This window comes from Astatotilapia calliptera, chromosome 7 (assembly GCF_964374335.1).
Source record: "Astatotilapia calliptera chromosome 7, fAstCal68.1, whole genome shotgun sequence".
Classification (NCBI taxonomy): Eukaryota; Metazoa; Chordata; class Actinopteri; order Cichliformes; family Cichlidae; genus Astatotilapia; species Astatotilapia calliptera.
The window spans coordinates 68,783,795-68,805,706 of record NC_137428.1 but is presented as its reverse complement, the minus strand read 5'-3'; the positions used below and the strand labels follow the sequence as shown (position 1 = coordinate 68,805,706).

At 42.8% G+C, this 21,912-nt stretch overlaps 1 protein-coding gene across 2 annotated transcripts in view; it reads right to left on the bottom strand.

Moving 5' to 3' along the window:
- The window catches only part of LOC113027186 (guanine nucleotide-binding protein G(o) subunit alpha), a 105,929-nt gene that overhangs the window by 21,048 nt on the left and 62,969 nt on the right, over positions 1–21,912 (bottom strand). For both annotated transcript variants that reach the window (XM_026176786.2, XM_026176787.2), the window contains exon 4: positions 8,081–8,241. In XM_026176786.2, the coding sequence (XP_026032571.1) occupies positions 8,081–8,241 (161 nt within the window). The remainder of the gene's footprint in view (positions 1–8,080; positions 8,242–21,912) is intronic.

Genomic DNA, 21,912 nt, shown 5'->3' with positions numbered 1-21,912 from the left:
TGCTAATTAGATTACAAGGCAGTCAGTCAAACAAACCAGAGCACTTCATTACAAAGCAATCCAAAGCAGATCAATTATGCCGAGTGGTTCATGCAATTTGTGTGAACCACTCGGTATTTCAAACTGAAAAGTCACAAACATTTTGCAAAGAAACAGCAGATTTCCAAAACCTAGCACGTGGGAAATGTAAATAATGAGCCCAAAGAACTGCGAGGAGCTTAGAAGGTTTACTAAGAAAGAAGGGTTAGGGTTAGGGTTAGGTTATTTGCCATTCGTGACCTTCAGGAGGTCTGACCCTCTCTAACAAGAACACGTCCGCTCCTCCTGTTGGTTGTTTCCATTCTGCTGTTAGGCTTCACAGAAACACCTTTTCACACGAACTCACACTAACACAAATGCCATTATATAATGTGCAGAGCTGCAGTCCCACAAAGGTCTCAAACACACAGTAATGTCAACTACATATCACCTTCGGACAGGCAGATGACTTTTTGTAACCTGTGTTAGGCTGTTTTTAGCGGACATACTTCTTGGTACGCTAGGTCAATGAACACCGACCTCAGGAGTACATACAACATTATGGCTTATCACTAAAAGAATGCTTGACCAAAAGCAACTTTCAACAGACTTGATGCTGATCTGCCACGTCATTGGGCTTTGGCTACTAACTAATGTGTAGCTGAGTAGCTAGCTAATCTAGCAAACCAGACATGATAAGCCCAGCAGATGTTTGTAGGCGTAGCTTCTATAGAGTTATATTTTACTAAGGGGGGAAATACAGGGTCACTGTTTATTAAATTTCCAGTAAAGTGTTTAATAATTACAACAGTGGTTAACTTAATTAGTGCTGTGCCAAGGAACAATGATCTCTGACACGGTCAGACTGATCGCTAACTGCTAACTGCTCGGCAATCAAGCTGATTTCTACTTTATGTTCCCGTCCAGGCTGGAAAACTACACTGTAAAAAAAAATCCTAAAAAAACAGTAATTTTCCGGCAGCTGGGGCACCAAAATAATACGATAAAATCACAGAAAATAACTTTCCCATGAAAATACGGTTATTTTCAGTAATGACAATACAGTTTGTTGCCCTAATTTTACATGGGATTTTGCCTTTTTCAAGTGCTTTTAAACATTAAATTAGGAAGAATTTTATGTGATTAAACAATGAAATTACCTATAAAAAAGGTCAATGAATGCAGCACTATGAATAATAATACTTAAATGTACAGAAATATACAGTTAACAGTCGGTCAGTGCATTTAAAACTCAGGAGAGCATGGTACTAGCTTCCTCTCAGAGAGCAGCACGGCTCTTCCGGAAAACCCTTAGTGTCTAAATGCATTTAAAATTGAGGGTAGGGCACCAGCGCCAGAGGTGGTTTGGAGTACACCGCGATTTTTTGTTTTTATGGGCCGATGGATCTTTTTTTTTTTTTTATATTATATAGGGTATATATAATGAAAGGTGTTGGATTGGCCAATTGGTCATGATTGACTCTGGGCTGGACCAATTACAGCTGAGGAGGCTGGATGCACCCTCCCCCTTGTTTAGCAATCACGTGATTTTTGCGCATTGCATGCTGGGAACTCGTGGCAAAACAATCCAAGTACCGCATCAAATGCAAGCATTTGCAGCACCGCAAAACGTTCATTCTCCGGTTCCAATACCTTCTTGTTTTTTCTTTGCCGCAAAAAAAGGAATGTACAAAACAAAAGGAGAACAATGCCGGTCCGTACAAAGACAGACTCGACGAAAAGACAAAGAAAAGATACGAGGAAAAAAAATCAAAGGAGTGAAAGGGTCAGACCCTTACGAGCACACAGAGGGACAAAATACGTTAGCGTGCTGCCCAACTTTCACCACGCTCAGATTTATAATTATATGGTTCTTGGAGTGAGTGCATACACTCATGAAGTTTAGTAACTTCAGGTCACTGCAACAAGCCCAGGTACAGTTTACCGACGGATGGGTGCAGGACCTTGAAACGCACCGTGTAGAACGAAAGACCATCGTACGTATCATAAGTTTACCAGTCTCACAAATCGTCTTCATAAATACACATTCCTTAACCGTTTATTAATATAACCTTTGAGCTCAATGGTAATTAATTAGTAGTGGAAATAATTTCTGGTACAGAAATGTAGCAGAGACAACAATATTGTATGCTGTAATCGTACTGGGCAATTAGTGATACAAAAAACCTGTTTTATCCTGTGAATAAAAGTATATGTTTTTGTCAATGTACCATAATAACAGAAGCGAAACGCAATATTGTGTCAGGACAATTCACTATTTATGCACAATAAATAAAGGAGCAAAGCGCGACAATTTCTGTTCAGCGCCAGACTTGCTTGTAACCTATATCACCAATTATGTTAAGAAAAATGACGCATTAACTACTACAAAACTCTGACCTTTGTGGGAATGCTTGGAGCAGACTAACCTGTGAGCTGGAGTGTTCTGAGACGTTATATTTGGTATATCCAGACCATCCGTTGGCTCTTACTTCGGAAACATGGCTTAAAAAATTTCTCTTCAACAACGTAATCCGATAAAAAAAAAAACAAACACTCTCTTTACCCGTCGGCTTCCCGTGGCTGTCATGCGACCGGCTATTGCAGTTAATAATACAACAGCTTCTTGACATTTTTTGGGTTTCTTTTTATCGCTGTGTAACTGAGTTCAATTGAAAGCCTGCGTGCGCTACTACCTCTTGCCACGAGTTCCCAGAATCCTTTGCGGTTTTACCCCTGAATGACGTCACATTTTCAATCTTTATCCTGGTGGGCCAAAATGCCCGGGCCGATTTTTTGTCCCAGTCCAGCCTTGATTTTAACAATCTAAATATGTACAGATAGATACATTTAACAAACAAGAAAATTAAGTTTTATTACATTTACAGTGATTTTACGTTAATTTACATTTGAAATGTAATATCACAGTCTATTTATGTAAATTTAATGATATTCTAGAAGAACAGTACAAAACTGTAAAATACACAGTAAAATACTTTTGTATCACGAATTTTTTTTACAGTGTAGGTAATATGGATAATGGACAAGATTTCCAGCTGTGCTTGATATTCCCCACTGGTTATGATTTGATGTGTATTCTACAGCTAAACATTTTATTCTGATATATACCTTATCTGTTTCTGAAAATGGCAAGAATCCAATCACGGTTCTTAAGTAAAATGGGATTTCAATAATTATCTCTTTCATGTTTGCTGTCATTCCAAATGTGATTAAAGTTGGGAAAACTCTAAACTGGGCTAGTTATGTCCATGAAAATGGACGAATAAACCTCTGTGAGTACAACAGCCCGCAGTATTGTTAACAAAGCTATAACACTGAACACTAATTAACTAAAACCGCCGTAAAGTGCCATGGAAGAGCTGCATTTCTAAATTGTTTTTGGAGTAATAGCCAACCACAATAACAGGAAACCGACCCGACAGGGACATCTTACACAGAGAGTACGAGAGAGCCAGATATATGGAGTACAGCTGTATCGATCCCCTGCTGTATAAACTCAAGTGCAGTGACTCTACGTGAGCCATTTACTAGTGCAGTGGCTCACTACAGAAACACAATCCATCAAGTGGGAGCCATAAGCAGCCTGTCAGCTCTATACTTACGGTAACACAAAAAGCTTGTCATGTTTACATTAAAGCAACGATTTATTGTATAAACATCACAATACATACAGTACACCCATATACTCTATCTTCAAGTTTAAACTAAATAAAATTTGTTATTACCATTGTAACAGTGACACAGAATTTACTATCTCCATGCAGCATTATGTTTTTTTATGGCAAGAGAGGGGTTGGCTTAACCGTCTTAACCCATAGCTGTTGCTAAGGAACCAGCCTTTAGTTGGTTAGATGCGTCCCCTACTGCGATGTCCTGACACATATTTAAAACCAGCACTTTTCTACAGAAGCAGCAGCTACGTGATGCAAACCCATGAAAGCTAGCCACAACATAAAAGTGCTCTGAGTCAACAGAGGAAAAATCCCTGTCATTACTTAGCACGAATGAGAAGAAGACCAGGAAATCACACACACACACACACACACACACACACACACACACACACACACACTCGCACACACGCACGCACACACACACACACACACACACACACACACACACACACACACTCGCACACACGCACGCACACTCGCACACACACACACACACACACACACACACACACACACACACACACACACACACACGCACGCACACGCGCTGCAGTGGACAAACCAGCATCACTGTGTATAGCAGTGATCTAATAAATGATCAACATGGCTAAAGCAGCTTTGCATTATGACCCAATAACATGTACAGCGAGTCTAAATAGTCAAATGTAATGCAAGCTGTAGAATCAATATATTGAGCACAAAACAGAGACTGTGACATTTAACTGTAACGTTTATCCAACATCGATGACGGAGTGTTTGTAATAGCTGTGCATTATGCACGAGCTCTGTATTCAAGTCTTTTTAGCCTGATGAACTCAGCCAATACTTACAGCATCCATTTAATAGGGGTGCAACGATATTCGTATCGATATTGAACCGTTCGATACAGTGCTTTCGGTTCGGTACGCATATGTATCGAACAATACAAAATTTGTAATTTATTTTATCAACTTTCCTTCTGACGATGCTGTCTGTGTTGAGCGCTCAGTGAATCTGCGTTCGACTACTCCGCCTAGGCTCGACAGTGCAGCCTAGGCGGAGTAGTCGAGCGCAGATTCACTGAGTGCTCAACACAGACAGCATCGTCAGAAGGAAGAGCGCAGGGCAAGCTAGCGAGACAGAAGTTAAGCTCTCCTTGCAACATGGCAAACTGAACCTCCCCCACCCTCATTCAGATCTGGCGTTTGGAATTATTTTGGTTTTCATGTGACGTATGACCCTGAAGGTAAGCGAGTCATGGACTAAAGTAAAACAGTATGTTGGATGTGCCACGCAATGCTCAATTACATGGGTGGGAACTAGTGTGTTAGCGCAGTTAGCTCGTTAACGTGTTGGCCGTCTAGCCCCATGCACGGAGCGATCGGCGGTAGCTCGTTAACGGAGATTTGCCGTGTTGTGGCGTTAAGGTCATTTCAACGAGATTAACCTGAAAGCACTAGTGGGAACACAACGAATATGACTGCACATTTACATCATCCTAGTGCAAAGACAAAAACAACAAGCATGCTACTAACTTTAGCCGAGTCATTTAGACAGCTGTTAGCACATGATTCTCCTTATGCTGCTGAGAATATAGCCCAGAAGAAGCGGATAGTATAGCTTTTATTTTGGAAAGAGCCATTTCTCTGTATTAAACTCTCTTTTCCAAAGATGAGTGATTCCTCCATCAGATACAGGGCTCGCAAAATCGCTAGCCCGACGTCCCGGAGCTAGCGATTTTTTCAGTCGGGCTACCAAAATCTATCTCTGCCCTGCCCGTCGGGCTATTGTAGGAAAAATATATGTCAATGCTTTTGCATTCTTTCAGAAATGTAGCTGGGTAATTATGTCATTGGCATCGGTGAGCCACTGTCAATATGTGACATATTGAAGTCGCGTTTGAATTTGCGCTTGTTTTTTTGCTTTCACTTTGCAATCGTGCGAACTGTGTATAGAGAGCGACAGCACTGATCTGTGAGTGATGATAATTTGTGCACCAATTCCTCTGACATCGTCTTATTAATCGTTAGCTTACTATGCAAACATGACAAGTGAAATCTCCCGCAGCTTAAACATGTGAGAGGTTGATCGCGCAGAGAATCGCTGAGCTTATGTGAGTGAGTGTGTAAAAGCAGCAGGATATATATTTTAGTTCTGCTGAGCCAAATAAGACAGGTCAGGGTGAAGAAGTGACAGCCAAAGAAAAGCTTACCACAAAACGGAGAAGTTATGACAAATCAGACTATAAGGCAAAAAGAAAGTGCAGCTTTATGGTTTCATGGACAAAAGAATTTCTGTGGCTGCAATATGACGAGCTAAATAACCAGGGCTGCACATAAGTGGTCCGCAGGTGCGCATTCGCTGTCAAAATAAAAAACACGCACAAGGGTTAGGGTTAAATTTAAAAACTGTACTTTTGAGTTAAAAATATATATTTATAATTTTAATAAATGACAAATTAAAAAGGCATGAACATTTTTTTTGTATCGAAAAAAAATCGAACCGTGACACCAAAGTATCGAACCGAACCGTGAATTTTGTGTATCGTTGCACCCCTACCATTTAACTACTTTGCCTGGTATTTGTATGTAATTTCATATGTGCAAGATTGGTGTTCACGTTTTGAATGACTGACTGTGTCATAAAGGCAGTGGATGTAAATCACAGTCAGAGTGTATGTGCATTGTGCTAAATAGGTCAGCCCATGCAGGGTATTTGCACAGAGACAGACAGAGAGGTGCTTCAGGCAGGACTTGCTCCTCTCACAATAGACCCTTCTGCTTTCTATGCAATAAAAAGACATTAGATGCACTCGTGAGTACCAACACACAAAAAAGTACTATTAATATTACTAATAACTGCCAACTTTGGACAGCTTTATAACATTCTCCACATGAGAAATAATATCAAATTTATCTTCTGTTAAGGGTTTTCAATAAAGACACACACACACACAGGTTGAACCTAGTGTGGTCTGATCATGTGATATGTGTCCTATCAGTTCATAGGCTGGTTGCTCTGTTCTGCTCCACAGGCCACAACATAGTAGGCAGAGTGCATCAATCTTTAACGTGACATTTAGCACAGACAAACTACACACACACACACACACACACACACACACACACACACACACACACACACACACACACACACACACACACACACACACAGTGGATGTTACTTAAGTTACTGATTACATGTAAATGCTGATAGGAGTATGTTTGTAATCCTTCAAAGGATCCTTCACTTTGCCTCCTCCATTTCTCTCGCTCTCTCGCCGTGCCTTGTGCCCTTCACGTGACCTTTTATTACCTTTTCTCTCGCAGCCTGTATCTTTAAATGATAACATCCATGTAACTTTCACTGAGTCCTCTGCCACGATCTTTTTTTTTTATGTCGTGCTGTAATTTTACTGGATGTAAGAAGCACAATTAAACGACAAACACGGCACTTGAGGGAAATGACTGCTTCTTCTTCCTCTCTACCCCACCCACTCGCTCTCTCTCTCTTCCTACCTACACATGCACTCAGCATAAGATAGACCCAGTAATGGCGATTGACTGTAATAGGCGGGGTATGATTGCATGAATAAACAGTAGTGTGTATGTGTTTAAGTTCACGTGTTGTGTTTAAAGCGGTGTAGCAGCTACTAATGACTCATGTATTCATCTGGTCTCAGTAAATCAGGGATCTGCTGACGCAAACACAAAGACAAATATATTTGCTGTGATGATTTGGTGCATCTGTGGGTATCACTACAAACACTTTGTGTCTACAGCCACCAAAGGGATGGGAATCATGCTTAAACTCAGGGTTCCCCCTACTGAGCCGACAGTCTTATCAAACGGGATTTCTAGTTTTTTCCTCGAAATTCACAAAATGCTAAAGTTTACTGTCTGTTGCTTAAAGTTTGAAGCGATTTGCTTTAGTCCAAAGTTACGCAGCAACTTGTGTTCAGCGGTCAACTGCAGGCAGCACGCTTCTCAGGTTGTTAACCATGCAAGCTAGCTATAAGCTATTAGCATTAGCCGGAAACGTCCCAGGTGCTGAGGTTTTGCAGACAGTTGACGGCAACATTAACTTGTCGGCCGTGTTGGATGTGTTTGTAATCCTTCAAAGATGTCTGTAATTAAATAAAGATGTCAATGTAAGATGAAGCAAACGAGGTCCAAGTCGCACTGACCTACAGACCACACAGTTCCCCAACCAGTTGGCAAAACCTCCCTGTGATTGCTTTGGCTGCTAGCACACTGCTAACTTTTTCATTAAGCTAACTTTTGGATCAGATTTAGGTTTTTATTTTTGTTATAATGGATTCAGTACTGATATTGATAATGTTTACAGCCTCACAACAAAAACACGCAGAAATAAGCACATGGACGTACTACTGCGCTGAATCGTTGAGCTGGTACTCTCGTGCGCGACTGAAGCACTCCTGGATGCCCGAGTCAGACCACAGACGCATCATGGCGGAGAGCAGCTCAGCAGAGTAAGGCTCCGTGTCCTCCATACGACTGACCACATCGCACACCATCTTAGCATCCGCCTGAAAGAAAACACAGCAGGGAGGCAGCTCCAGGTTAGCGCTGTCAGTGGAGTGAAGAGGCTGTGGCATTACAAGAGCATCATACTGATTATGAGACGCTGGAGTACAACAGTGTAGCACTGTGTAAACAATGTAATCAAACCATCTTTGTGAGAAATATTTAGAATGTAAAAGTTTCAGATGTAGCACGAAATGTGTACACGTGTAACACGTGTGTCCTTGCAAAGAAAAGCGTCTGGACTTCTTTGAGTTGCTTGAAGACGTTTCACCTCTCATCCGAGAAGCTTCTTCAGTTCTAAGGTCAAATGGTGGAGAGTCCCAGATTTAAACCTAGTGGGAGTTTCCCCCCACAGAGGGACAAAAGGACCCCTGATGATCCTCTAATCGCCTGAGCCAAGGTGTGAAACTGGGTGTGGGTCCCAATCAGCCAGAGTTTCAGGTGAGCTCATTGTGAAACCTGGCCCCACCCTGTCATGTGATTTCCTGAGATCAGATGGCCCAGGATGTGAGTGGGCGTTAAGGCGTCTGGGGAGGGATCTCAAAACTGGATTATAGATGGCAGAGAGTTGGTGTCGTAAACCAACCGATCTACATCGGAGAGACCAAACAGCCACTTCACAAGCGGAACACAGAAGAGCCACCTCCACAGGACAAGACTCAGCAGTCCATCTGCATCTAAAGGTCAAAGGTCACTCTTTCAAGGATGCCAATGTTCACATTTTGGACAGAGAGGACAGATGGTTTGAAAGAGGAGTGAAAGAAGCATCTATGTCCACTGTGAGCGACCATCTTTGAACAGAGGCGGGGTTTACGACACCAACTCTCTGCCATCTATAATCCAGTTTTGAGATCCTTCCCAGACGCCTTAACGCCCACTCACATCCTGGGCCATCTGACCTCAGGAATTCGCATGATAAGGTGGGGCCAGGTTTCACAATGACCTCACCTGAAACTCTGGCTGATTGGGACCCACACCCAGTTTCACACCTTGGCTCAGGCGATTAGAGGATCATCAGGGGGTCCTTTTGTCCCTCTGTGGGGGGTCCTCCCACTAGGTTTATATCTGGGACTCTCCACCATTTGACCTTAGAACTGAAGAAGCTTCTCGGATGAGAGGTGAAACGTCTTCAAGCAACTCAAAGAAGTCCAGACGCTTTTGTTTGCAAGCTCCTTAGATTAATTAGAGGGCAAGCAGAAATAAAAAAATGTCAAGAATATGACAAGAAGGAAGACAAAACAGAGTGACAGCCATTTCTTCTCTTGGTGCAATGTTTCCACAGGAAGTGATGTAAAAACCAGATTAGCACAAAGCTGCAACAACATACAGACAGTCGACTTCAAACATTTGGACTTTATTGGCTAATAACAGCAAACACGAACAAAAAAGACCTCTTTCAACATTTTAGAGCAGCTGGGAGGGACAGAGCTTTTTTAGCCTGTTTGTTTTTAGCTGCAGAGGCCCAAAGAGGCGGTTGTTGTCGTACAGCTGTGATCTGCTTCCTTCAGGGGCAGAGCCAGCTGATCTGCACTGGCTGCCTCCTGGACAAAGGCGGCAGCTACATCAGCTCCTGGTAACTGATACAGCTGAAGAGGAGTTGCTGTTTGGGGCATGTGATTACAAATGTCAGCGCCGCGCTCCTAGCTTTGGGTTATACCCAAACTTTATTTCAGCTTGCCAATAAGCTCAGAGTAAAGCAGCTCGGAGATCCACAGCGTTTGATCCCAGCCCCCTCCCGGCCTTCGCTCTTTCATTATTGATTTCTTTTTTCTACACTTACATGATCGTTGTGCCAGGATGCCCAAGCCCTGACCTTTGGACTCCTTTATCAGCAAAAGAAGCCAGTGTGCACCGTGTAATTGTAACAGAGTGACTGCTGTAATGAATGTCTTTTTGTCTTCAACACACACACGCGCACACACACATTGCTGTCCTAAACAATAACCTGATTGGGTGATAAATTCATATTTGCTGAATGATGATGAAGGTTAAAGGTGAAATGCAAGTGAATGAAATTGAAATATTTGATGGGATGTCGACTTTGTTCAGATAAACTGAGCTCTGATCTGTTACCGTCACGTTTCATTTGCTGCACTTTGTTACATTTTGCAGACCATTTGGTATTTTGCACATGTTGAAATGCTCCCTCGCCTGCTGCCAAAGTCCATACCTACAGCACGACGTCATCGTTTCTAGAAAGCTCTAAACAGGCTCATTGTTCTTGAGCTGGTGATGCAACAGTAAAAGTGGCAACATATTCATCAAAAAACAAAGCTGAGTTAATCAAAATCGCCGTGGCTCGGTGATCTCTGCGTCAGCGAGCTTTAGATACGAACGTATATTCTGTGATATCTACGAGTCACTGTCCCCACAGTGAGGAAAATCAAACGTTCAACAATGAAAAATAAAATATGAGTGCAGCTGAGTATCCGAGTTATCACTTCATCTACAAGCATCGTTCGATCGCTGGAACATTACGTCACCAGTTTTTAAAGCCGTTCTTCTCTAGACTCAGACAGATGTGACTAACAGATCACAACAGCTGGAAACATGAGCTACTTGAAGTTCAAACTCCCTACAAACACACGATCATCTGAGTGCAGACATGAATCAAACTCATGGATATTACACTGACGGTCACACAGGTCTATAGTGCAGCCTGAAAACAGACGCACTTCATTTACTGGATGAGTTCACGTTCGTCCCTTCAGAGTGAAGTTAACACTTTCCAAATTAAACAGATACAGACAAAGGAAGGGACATTTCCTCCTCCTTAATACTTTAATCCTACATTCTTCTGATGTCTTACACTGTTACGTTTCGGTGTTGTCAGTGTTTTGTTTTTGCGTGACTGTCATGTGTTTCCTGTTTTATTTTGAAGGTCTGTTGTTATCTTAGTGTGTTCAGTTTACATTTTCCCTGTCTCGTCAGTTCTAATTTGCCCCAGCTGTGTTTCCCTCCTGTGGTCCATTTCCTGATTGCGCCCTCTATGTATTTAAACCCTGTGTTTCAGTGTGTCATGGTCGCGATCTCCCCTGTGTTGTAAATAGTTTGGTGTTTTGTTGTAAATAAATAGTCTGTTGTAAATAGTTGTGAATGGGTTTGTTAATACTTTCGTCATGGGATATTTTCGTTTTGGGATTTTGTTGGAGAGCCTTCGTGGTTTTATTTTCCTTATCTTTGTTTTTCTACGTTGCACCCCGGTTGCCTAGGCCGGGGTGTAACAACACTCTCTTCGTTTTCTGTCTCTGAGTCACTGTAAACCGTAATCTCTCACTGACTCTTTAAAAATAAAGAAATCTTAAGATCACACTGACCTGGATGTACACTTTTAGATCTACAATGTCTTTAACCATTAATATAAGGTTCATTTGGACTTTTATGAGAGCTGTCCATCAAACCGCCGTGCTGACTCAACGTGAGACGACCTCGGCCCACAGCGGCTGAATTTGAAAGGTGTGGTGTAGTTGTGGTCAGAGAGCCTAGCAGCTGAGGCAGACTGTATAATGATGGAACTGCTGGGTTTTCACCGTTTAGTCAGAAAGTAAACCAGGAGATGTGTTTTACTACTATTTTAACAGCCTCACAAAACAACCGAGTGAATGTGCTGACCAGTTACTTACAGACGGGTAGTTACATGTTGGGTCCAACTACAACTTTGTAAATCAGATTTATCAGGCTGCAAAAATCACTCATTGAACTGTGTGAACGCTCTGGCAGCTGTTTGTGTACAGTAGGTAATAGTTTCTTCACTCCTTTATTGTTGCTCCATCACTCTGTGGCAGCTCTTCTCTCCTTAAAGCTTTTCTTTAATAAACTTCTTCCCACCTTCACGACATGGACACGACCTGCTCTAGTCTCTGCACCGTGTTATTTCTGTCACCACAGAGCGTACACATGACAAGCGTGTTTCTACTCTACAGATTTGTACTGGTTTGTTTCTATGTATCTGCATGCTTTGAGGAAATATGATGTGCATAAACACAAACACACACTCAGGTGCGTGTGATGTTATTAACCCTAAAGCTTGATGATGTAGCTTATTTGCAGCGATGCTTTGCTTCTACTTTATGCTTAGCCAGAACCCACCAGGCAGGGATGTAAAATAAACTTCCTGCGTCTGTTAGCTTCAGTATTTTTACATAAACATGAGCTTAAAATGCTCAGCAGTTCAGTTCATAATGTTAGAGTTTTGCCTGACGCTCACTCTGTGTTTCAGTCTTGTAGCTGTCATCAAAGCTCAGACGCTCTGCATCAAAGTAGGCAGTGACCATAGTGGTGGGGTGGGCGGAGACCAAACACATCTAATAATCATTGATTTGATTTGAATTTTCTCAGGTATCCAGAAAATTCAGATGAACTGTTCGACATGTTAGCCGTGTTACATACATATTTATCTTTCAGCTTCTTCCAGGCAGCAAACATGGATTCCTCGTATTACTACGGTGAGCTGTAGAAAACCAGCTTAGTCATAACACGCACTCGAGGAATGAGTCATACTTCTACAGCGTCCTTTGTTCAAACAGGGACATGGCTACAGACTGAAGGACACAGTGACCTTTACACCCTCTGAACTCTGTTGGATGGGTACAGACACACACACACGCACACACACACACACACACGCACATACACACACACACACACACACACGCACACACACACACACACACGCACATACACACACACACACGCACACACGCACACACACACACACACACACACACACGCACACACACACACACACACACACACACGCACACACACACACACACACACACACACGCACACACACACACACACACACACACACACACACACACACGCACACACACACACACACACACGCACACACACACACACACACACACACACACGCACACACACACACACACACACACACACGCACATACACACACACACACACACGCACACACACACACACACACACACACACACACACACACACACACACACACACACACACACACACACACACACACACACGTGTTGGGGATTTTAGCTACTTTTTTCTCCAGTTAATGACAGTTGATGAACTTGCTTCTTATGCACTCGGGTAGTTTGGGTTACTTTACTCCAAATGCATGTGTGTGTGTCTTTTTATCTATTTACCTGCTGTAAATCCCCACCTAGTCAATGAATAGGCAATCAATGCTGCCATCATCATCACCGTGATCATTCCCCCAACGGCCTGTATCTCAATCTTGTTACCATGTCCCAGCATTCAATAGCCAATCAGCACAGTTCAGCACTTACTGTTGGCCTTTCACTGCTCACTTACTGCCTTTCATCTACAGCCAAATCATCCCCTGCTACTACATCAGTACGCCCACCCAGTGCAACCCACATACATCTGCTCCGCCCATCTGTGTTCATGTGTGCGTCATAATGTCATGGCTGAAGTGTGCAATAATGAACCTATCATCAGCCAGTCCACTCCATTTCAAGACTTACACCAAACATCACCTATTCTGCCCTTTGCCATTTATTAAGGACTGTGAAGAAAGCCCCTCCCCCCACCCATCAACCACCACTTCTGTTCCTTCCTCCACTGACCACACACACGTCCTGTTTAAAAGACTAGTTTTAAACAGGACGTGGCCGTCGAGTCTGCTTGTTCTAAGTTACACCACAGACCCAGATATCGATGAACCCTGCATGTGTTTCCATGGCTGAGCACAGGTATCCATATTTTGCAAGTAAGCAGTCCACTGCACCTCGGCACGTCCTGAACTTTACTTTACATAATAATAAATAATATGTGTCTCACGTGACCTGTATCATTAAGTAAATGGGCCCATTCTTTCATTACTCTGCTGTCCAGTGCTGACCTTCATGTGCTTACTGTATCTGCTTACAGCAAAGGTTAGAGGTCAACACGGGCTGTCTAACTGCTCTGGAGCTGCTTAGTCCTGTGTGTGCTGACCTACAGTAGCTACTGTGTGATATTAGACCACATGGGCCTTCCCTTACTGCACGCATCACTGAGCCTTGGGAGCCTGTGACCCCCGTCACCAGTTGTCCTTTCCCTTGACCACAGAAGAGGGAGGGGCCTGACAGCTGAACGCTCTGCCTGCTATTCTACTTTTAAATACCCTAAGAACCACAAATAAGCCCGCGGTCTGAGAGGGAAGAGCTCTTTCTGAGGTGATGTGGTACTACGAGGGCTTTAAGATAAGATGGCCTGATTATTCAAGACCTTGTAAGTGAGAAGAAGGATTTTAAGTTTGGATTCAATAAAGAAAAGCTAACATGGAAGAAAAATGGTCTCTCTTTGGAGTCGTGATCAGTATTACTGCTGTAGCATTTTGGATCAATCGAAGGATTAAAACGTGATAACAGTGAATCACAACAGTGCAGCTCAGACTGGACTGGTGTAATTCAGCAAGTCTTTATATGACTGCTAAATTTCATTGACTGGGTGGCAAAAATAAACACCTTTATGTCTAATTCTCTTCCGGTCACGGTGTCAGAAACAGGACCTAAACACGACTTACAGGATATGAGAATATTAATTACATTAATGTATTATGAATGTAATTATTACAATAATTATCTAACTGTATAATCTTCAGTGTGTGACTCCGAACATTTTGTGACAAATAAAAACGAGAGGCGCAAGATATGACTCATTTCCCCGTGACCCTCTGACCCAAACACAGCGTCGGCAGTAACAATGTCCGTGAGCCACATTTAAACCCAAGCCTGCTCTTCGGCTGGCCGTGACAGCGTGACACGCTGAACGAGCTCTCTCTAAACCGTTAACCTGAAGCTCTGTCGTCCTCTGCTATGAACCAATCCCATTCAGCGGGATTTTATTTGATCTGAACGTGTTTCAGCAAAGAGCTGGTCTCTGCTCCAACTTCCTTTTTGCTACTGATGCTCTGTTCTCATCGTCAGCAGCCACATAATGCCTGATATGGACAGAGAGCGAGAGGAGTGTGTATACATCTGGGCACCTGCGTGTGAATGGATACAACTGGTCCCAGTTTCTCTGTATGTGTGTGAGTGTGCGCGTGTGTGTGTGTGTGTATGTGTGTGCGTGTGCATGTGTGTGCGTGTCTGTGTGCATGTGTGTGTCTGTGTGTGTGCGTGTGTGTGTACCGGGGCTTGTTTTCTGTCAATGGTTTCAGGTGAGCACAGTGGAAATGCTTATTTTCCTATGAAGCCGTGTTTATGCTCAACTCAAACTTTGCCCACATAAATGACAAAATACTACAGTATGAAAGCATGTTGGTAGTAATACCACTGAAAACATTCACATGCACACAAATGTGAATTTTAAAACTGGCCTCACTTTGTCACCTAATATCAGTTTTACTTTGCATATAAGAGATGCAGCTTTGCATGATTTTGTTTTTGACTTCATGCACAGTCGTTAGTTAAAAAGTCACATTATTCTGTCCTGAGGGATTACATGTACCTTTGCATGACTACCTATTTCGAACTTGCCTAAAGTATCGTCATAGCCAAGTAATGACATGTGCCCAGCAGATGCTGTTGTACTAAATGTTTTTCTCCTGACCTAATGAGGTTATATTGCTGCAGAAAGCTCAGAATAACCTTTTTATTTTTACATGTAAATGCAACATGGGAGCACTTCTGACCTTCTTGTTTGTGTTCTGTTTAAGAAGTCAGCTTAAAGTAGATGTATCTTTTCTTACCACACTATGTACAGATCTGTTACTATGCATCTCTTCTTCAGTCACCTTCTTCACTCACTATGTGTTAACAGACCTCTCTGCATTGAATCATATCTGTTATTAACCTCTGTCTCTCTTCCACAGCATGTCTTTATCCTGTCTTCCTTCTCTCACCCCAACCAATCACAGCAGATGGCCCCGCCCCTCCCTGAGCCTGGTTCTGCTGGAGGTTTCTTCCTGTTAAAAGGGAGTTTTTCCTTCCCACTGTCGCCAAAGTGCTGCTCATAGGGGCTCATATGATTGTTGGGTTTTTGTCTATATGTATTATTGTAGGGTCTACCTTACAATATAAAGCGCCTTGAGGTGACTGTTGTTGTGATTTGGCGCTATATAAATACAATTGAACTGAACTGAATTCAGCAATACTACGATGATATGACTTGATGAATATGGAAGTGTGCAGATTAGCGGCTTTCTGCTTTAATCTAACACATTTAAGAAAGAAACCAAAACGCTGGATCATGAACCCAGTGAATACAGAAATGAAACAAACTATTTCAAACATGCACAGAGTCAGTGCTTGAATACTGCTTGTGGAGACTCGGCCAATGTGAATAAAATAGCGTTGCGTTTAAATTACAAACCATCCTGTGCACACATGTTCACACCACGACGATGATGGTATGATTTCTCAGTCAGCACCGCAATTTCAAAACCTTACGAAGGTGAAATGTACAAAAAAACAGAACAATAAGTTCTCATATACGAATAAAAGAATTGGTCATTCAACTTGTACACGGGTGCTTGTGTTTGACTTCAGACGGAACAAGTCTTTGATTATGATCTGCTCCTGTTTCTCTCCTATTTTGGGACTGGACTTCCCTCTTCATCTTCCTCATCCTTCTTCGTCTCCCCTCTCGGAGTAACCTTTATCGTTCCTCTTCTCGGACAAGACACACATGACGTCACTGTAATCCGGCGGACTACAAATAAATCAGATGGCCACACTCGTACCACTACCTCTCTTCTCTTCACACCTCCTGCAGTCCATCCCTCCACCGTCTGTACTTCCTCCCTCTCCTCCTTTGTCGTCTGCTGGCAGAGCTAAAAGCCCCGCCCTCTGCCTGCTTTTTTTTTTTGCACTCTCTTATCCATCTCTCTCTCTTTCACTCCTCCGCATCATGTGACTCTCAGCTGCAGTTGCCATGGTGACCATCCTCATTTCCAGGGAATGCAATCTTGTCTCTCTCTTGCCCTTCCCATCCACTCTGTTGCAACCCTCCTCCACCACCTCCTCCATCAGCATCGCCCTGTCCTTTTCTTCATCTATCCCTCCATCCCTTAGACAGGGGTTTGTGTCTCCTCTTGGTATTGAATCAGGGATCTTTCACTTGTTAGGCAAGTAATTCCACTCGTGGTGCTGATACAGATGTCAAATACAGACACACCACCTCTTTCACCCTGCCATTCCCTCCCTCTCTGCAGCAGTCGCTCAATAACGTACGCAATGAAATATTTAATTGTTGTTCAGCCCCCCCCCACACACACACACACACACTGACTCAGATATATATATGCACAGCTGTGTGTGTGTCTGGTCCACAGTTTGCACCAGTGGAGCTTCCGTCGCCACCCTCACGGGGCTTCCTGCAACCACACCCAGTGCACCACACACATACACACTGAGAGGGAGGAGGCAGCGTACAGTATGCGCTGTTATACGAGTGGATCGTTAAGATACACTTAGTCGATAGCAGCCAGAGTGCAGGGGGAAAAATCAATCTAGCTGTGCTCAACCCTGAGATGCATGTAGACACAGAGTAACAGCATTGTGCACATCATCACATGTTTCTGACTCCACTTTTTGTTGATTACAACGTTGCAGTACTAACCCTCCAAACAGGATCTCATTACAGCAGGAAACTGAAACGCAGCAAGGTTAGTGAGAATGTTTCCACCGCTTGGGTTGACGCGCCATCTCTGATTTTAATTTCAGAGACACGTCTCTCATCCTCGCCGGATCTGTTTCTTCATTGTACATTTCACAGCCAGTCGAGCAGTTTGCAGACTTTTTTAGACCATCTTTCAAACAAAGTGCAGCTTAAGAAAAACAGTCCAGTAAGTAAAATGATGCACCGTTATAGTTACAGCAGTTCCATAAATGAAATGAGACATTATCCCGACCAGCAAGATATTTTTACTTGGGTGCATTTCACATGTTTGCACACACAAATACCCCACATTTACTCTTCACAGTCGGCTAACACCTCTGTCCAGTCTGACAACACCGATGTCAACTTCGGCCTCCTTAACATCCGCTCGCTTACGAGCAAGGGTCATCTAATTCGGGATCTACTCACAGATCGTAAGTTTAATAATAATCATAATGGATTGGATCTATATAGCGCTTTTCAAAGCACTTTACAATTCCACTATTCATCACCATTCTCACCATTCACCATCACCCCAATATTGAAAAAAACTGGTCTAGATCCCAATAATTTTGAGAATTTTCGGCCTATTTCGAATCTACCAGTCCTTTCAAAACTTCTTGAGAAAATAGTTGCCACACACCTCCACTCACATTTAACTAATAATAATCTGTATGAACAGTTCCAGTCTGGTTTTCGCCCCTCCCATAGCACAGAAACAGCACTTATAAAAATAACCAACGATCTTCTTATGGCAGCTGACTCCGGTTTACTTTCCATTCTTATTCTCCTCGATCTGAGCGCTGCCTTCGACACTATTTCTCACTCTGTTCTCCTCAGTAGGCTGGCCTCCATCGGTCTCTCCCATACTCCATTAGCCTGGTTTAAATCGTACCTGTCTGATCGCACTCAGTTCATTCAACTCAAATCCTTCTCTTCTCAGTCCTTTCCTCTGACCACTGGTGTGCCCCAGGGATCTGTCCTGGGCCCCTTCTTTTCATTATCTACCTTCTGCCGCTTGGACACATTTTCCGTAAATACAATATCCAGTTTCACTGTTATGCCGATGACACCCAGCTTTATCTGTCCACCAAACCTGATTCTGCTCTTCCCCCATCCTCCCTCACCCTCTGCTTAGCTGAATTAAATTCATGGTTCTCTTCTAATTTTCTTAAACTCAACAGTAACAAATCCGAGCTCCTCTTGGTCGACACTAAATCAACATTATCCAGAACCAACAGTTTCTCTGTTACTATCAATAACTCGCCGGTCTTCATTTCTTCCTCTGTGAAAAGTTTGGGTCTCATCCTCGACAGTACTCTATCTTTCAATTCACACATTAATAATGTTACTCGGTCTGCATATTTTCAGTTGCGCAACAATAATCGTCTCCGTCCTTCTCTCTCCCCACATGCCGCTGCCATTCTTGTCCACAGCCTTGTTACTTCCTGGATTGATTATTGTAATTCACTTCTTTCTGGTCTTACTCAAACATCCATCCACAAGCTCCAACGCGTCCAGGACTCTGCTGCCCGTATCATCACCAGGACCCCTTCTGTCCACCACATCACTCCTGTCCTGCAGCATCTTCATTGGCTCCCGGTCAAATATCGCATCAATTTCAAAATACTCTTGTACACATTTATTTCATCATCTCTCCCCTCCATATCTCTCTGATCTGATTAAGATCACCGCCCCATCTCGTTGTCTCAGATCTGCTTCTTCCCTTTCTCTCTCCGTCCCCTCCCCCCGTCTTGCCACCATGGGGAGCAGGGCTTTCAGCTGCTCCACGACTCTGGAATTCCCGACCTCCTGATTTAAGAAACATCTCTTCCTTCTCTCTCTTTAAGTCCAAACTCAAAACCCGATTGTACAAAATAGCTTATCCCACATAACCTCTCCACTCTGCTATTTTATTTGTTTATGTCTTATGCTTTTATGATTCTGTAAACGTCTTGCTTTTATGCTGCTTTTGTTCTACTGTGTACAGTGACCTTGCGTGTTTTGAAAGGTGCTTTTAAATAAAATGTATTATTATTATATTATTATTCACAGTGTTTCCCACACACTTTAGCTGGGCTGGCTGCAGCATGCATTTGAGCATTTTTCATTTGTAGTTTCTCATCTATCTGAGAGAAGTGCCAACAAGACAAACCCCTTGCTCTTATTTTGAAAGTTCACTTGCTACAACCCCTTCCTGTCTCACACAGCCCTACTGGCAGGTCCCCAGGACCATTCAGCTGCCCCTCCAGTGAGCGTCTCTTGTCCTGCAGTTGGATGAACTCCAGCTCCACCCTCACCGCGTCCAGTTCTGTGGACCACGCTGCCGTCAGCTGTCCTCTCATTCAAACAAAGAACTTTCAAGCACCTCTTTATGGATAGATCCCTAATCTATCGTCCAATAAAGAACGAAATCCTGGTCACGATCGTAAAAACCCGAACCATTCCCAGTGTGACTGAGAAAGAACCAGGCCACAGGTGGGAAATGAATGAGTTTGTAGACTACGTTTGTGACAGCTGGATGGACTAAATGTGGTGGATCATAAATTTGATTAGTTTTGAAGTTGTACATCTCTGTTCCTTACATTTCATGTCATGCCCTTATTAATGTTTTATTTGTTGCTTTGAATGTTTTCGAATAGAATATGCAGTGGGAATATAGAGGGAGATAAGCAGTGAACGTTTTGCCTGGGTTGATTGTGCGTCGATCCATTGTTAATGCCTCAGGGCTCCAGTAGGTGGGTTCGCGCGCTTCCTCCTTCACTCAATACAGACGAGTGAGAGTGAGAGCTGCGTGTCTGTGCCGTTCTTTCACCTGTCCTCACTATTTCCCCTGTTTAAGGTAACTGTCATGCACAAATCTGTATTAATGTGTGTTACTGTTGATTATTACATTGTTATCATTGGTTATTGTAGTGAAAGATGTGAATTGCAGACTATTTTGCTGAGAAGTTCCAGTTAATCTCTGTTGCTGCGTATGCTAGTTTTCGCTATTACTCCGCCATATTGTGTGAAGATTTTTCTGTTACGATCTGTATAAGTTAACTACTGAAAGACATGCAGTACTTAAAGTATTATTTCATTGCTGTGGAAAGTTAGTGACTGTGTCAGCTAACATGTGCGAGTTAAAAATATGTTTTTGTCTAATGCTACAGTTCATGTTATCTAAAGTATTCTCATCAGCTAATGCAGCGAACAATAGTCACTTAGTTTGGATACAGTTGTCCTGAGACTGAGTGCATCCATAAGAATATTGTTTTGGTTGTATTGCTTCTGAAACTCAATACAGACGAGTGAGAGTGAGAGCTGCGTGTCTGTGCCGTTCTTTCACCTCTCCTCACTATTTCCCCTGTTTAAGGGCACAACATAAACACGTGAATACGAACCAACACGTGTAAATTTAATATATTCTGTTTTTAGATGATTTTGTGCATGTTTTGAGACATTTACTTAAAAAACATTTTCCTATCAGGGCATCCATTTGTCTGTTAAAAAAGCTCACAACATTTTCTGCCTTTTACAAGCAACACCGTCTCTTTCACTCTTCAACCATCACTCCTCATGCTCCATGCTCTCCTTCACTCTCCAAGTTTCTTTCTTGTTGTGACTTTGGAGTATCAGTTTCTCATCCAATCGGCCTCTCTGTCACTCACTGTCTTTCTTCTCATGCTTCGTCTATTCTTAGATCCAGCAGTGAGCTGTCACCCTTTCCTATTTACAGACATACCTCATCCTCAGAGTCTGCAGGCAAACCACACACACACACAGAGTATAAAATAAAGTTGGAAACATGAAAACAATGTTACTGAGAACAGATTGACACAACAAGAGCTGAAGGAGTTTGAATGAAACCTGCTACACTTTTAACAAAAACACTTTTCAAACTGCGCGGCTCTCCTATAAAGACAAACAAAGAGGAGCTGCAGTCTTTAGGATAACAAGTAGTTCCTGTACTTGGATGCTAGCTCTCCAACACAGTAATTATACATGTTGTATATTGCTGCCTATGGATGCGCTCTGTGCCCGAGTTTATTTCCAGTTTTCTATCTAAAGCTTCGTATTGCAGCGAGCATTTGAA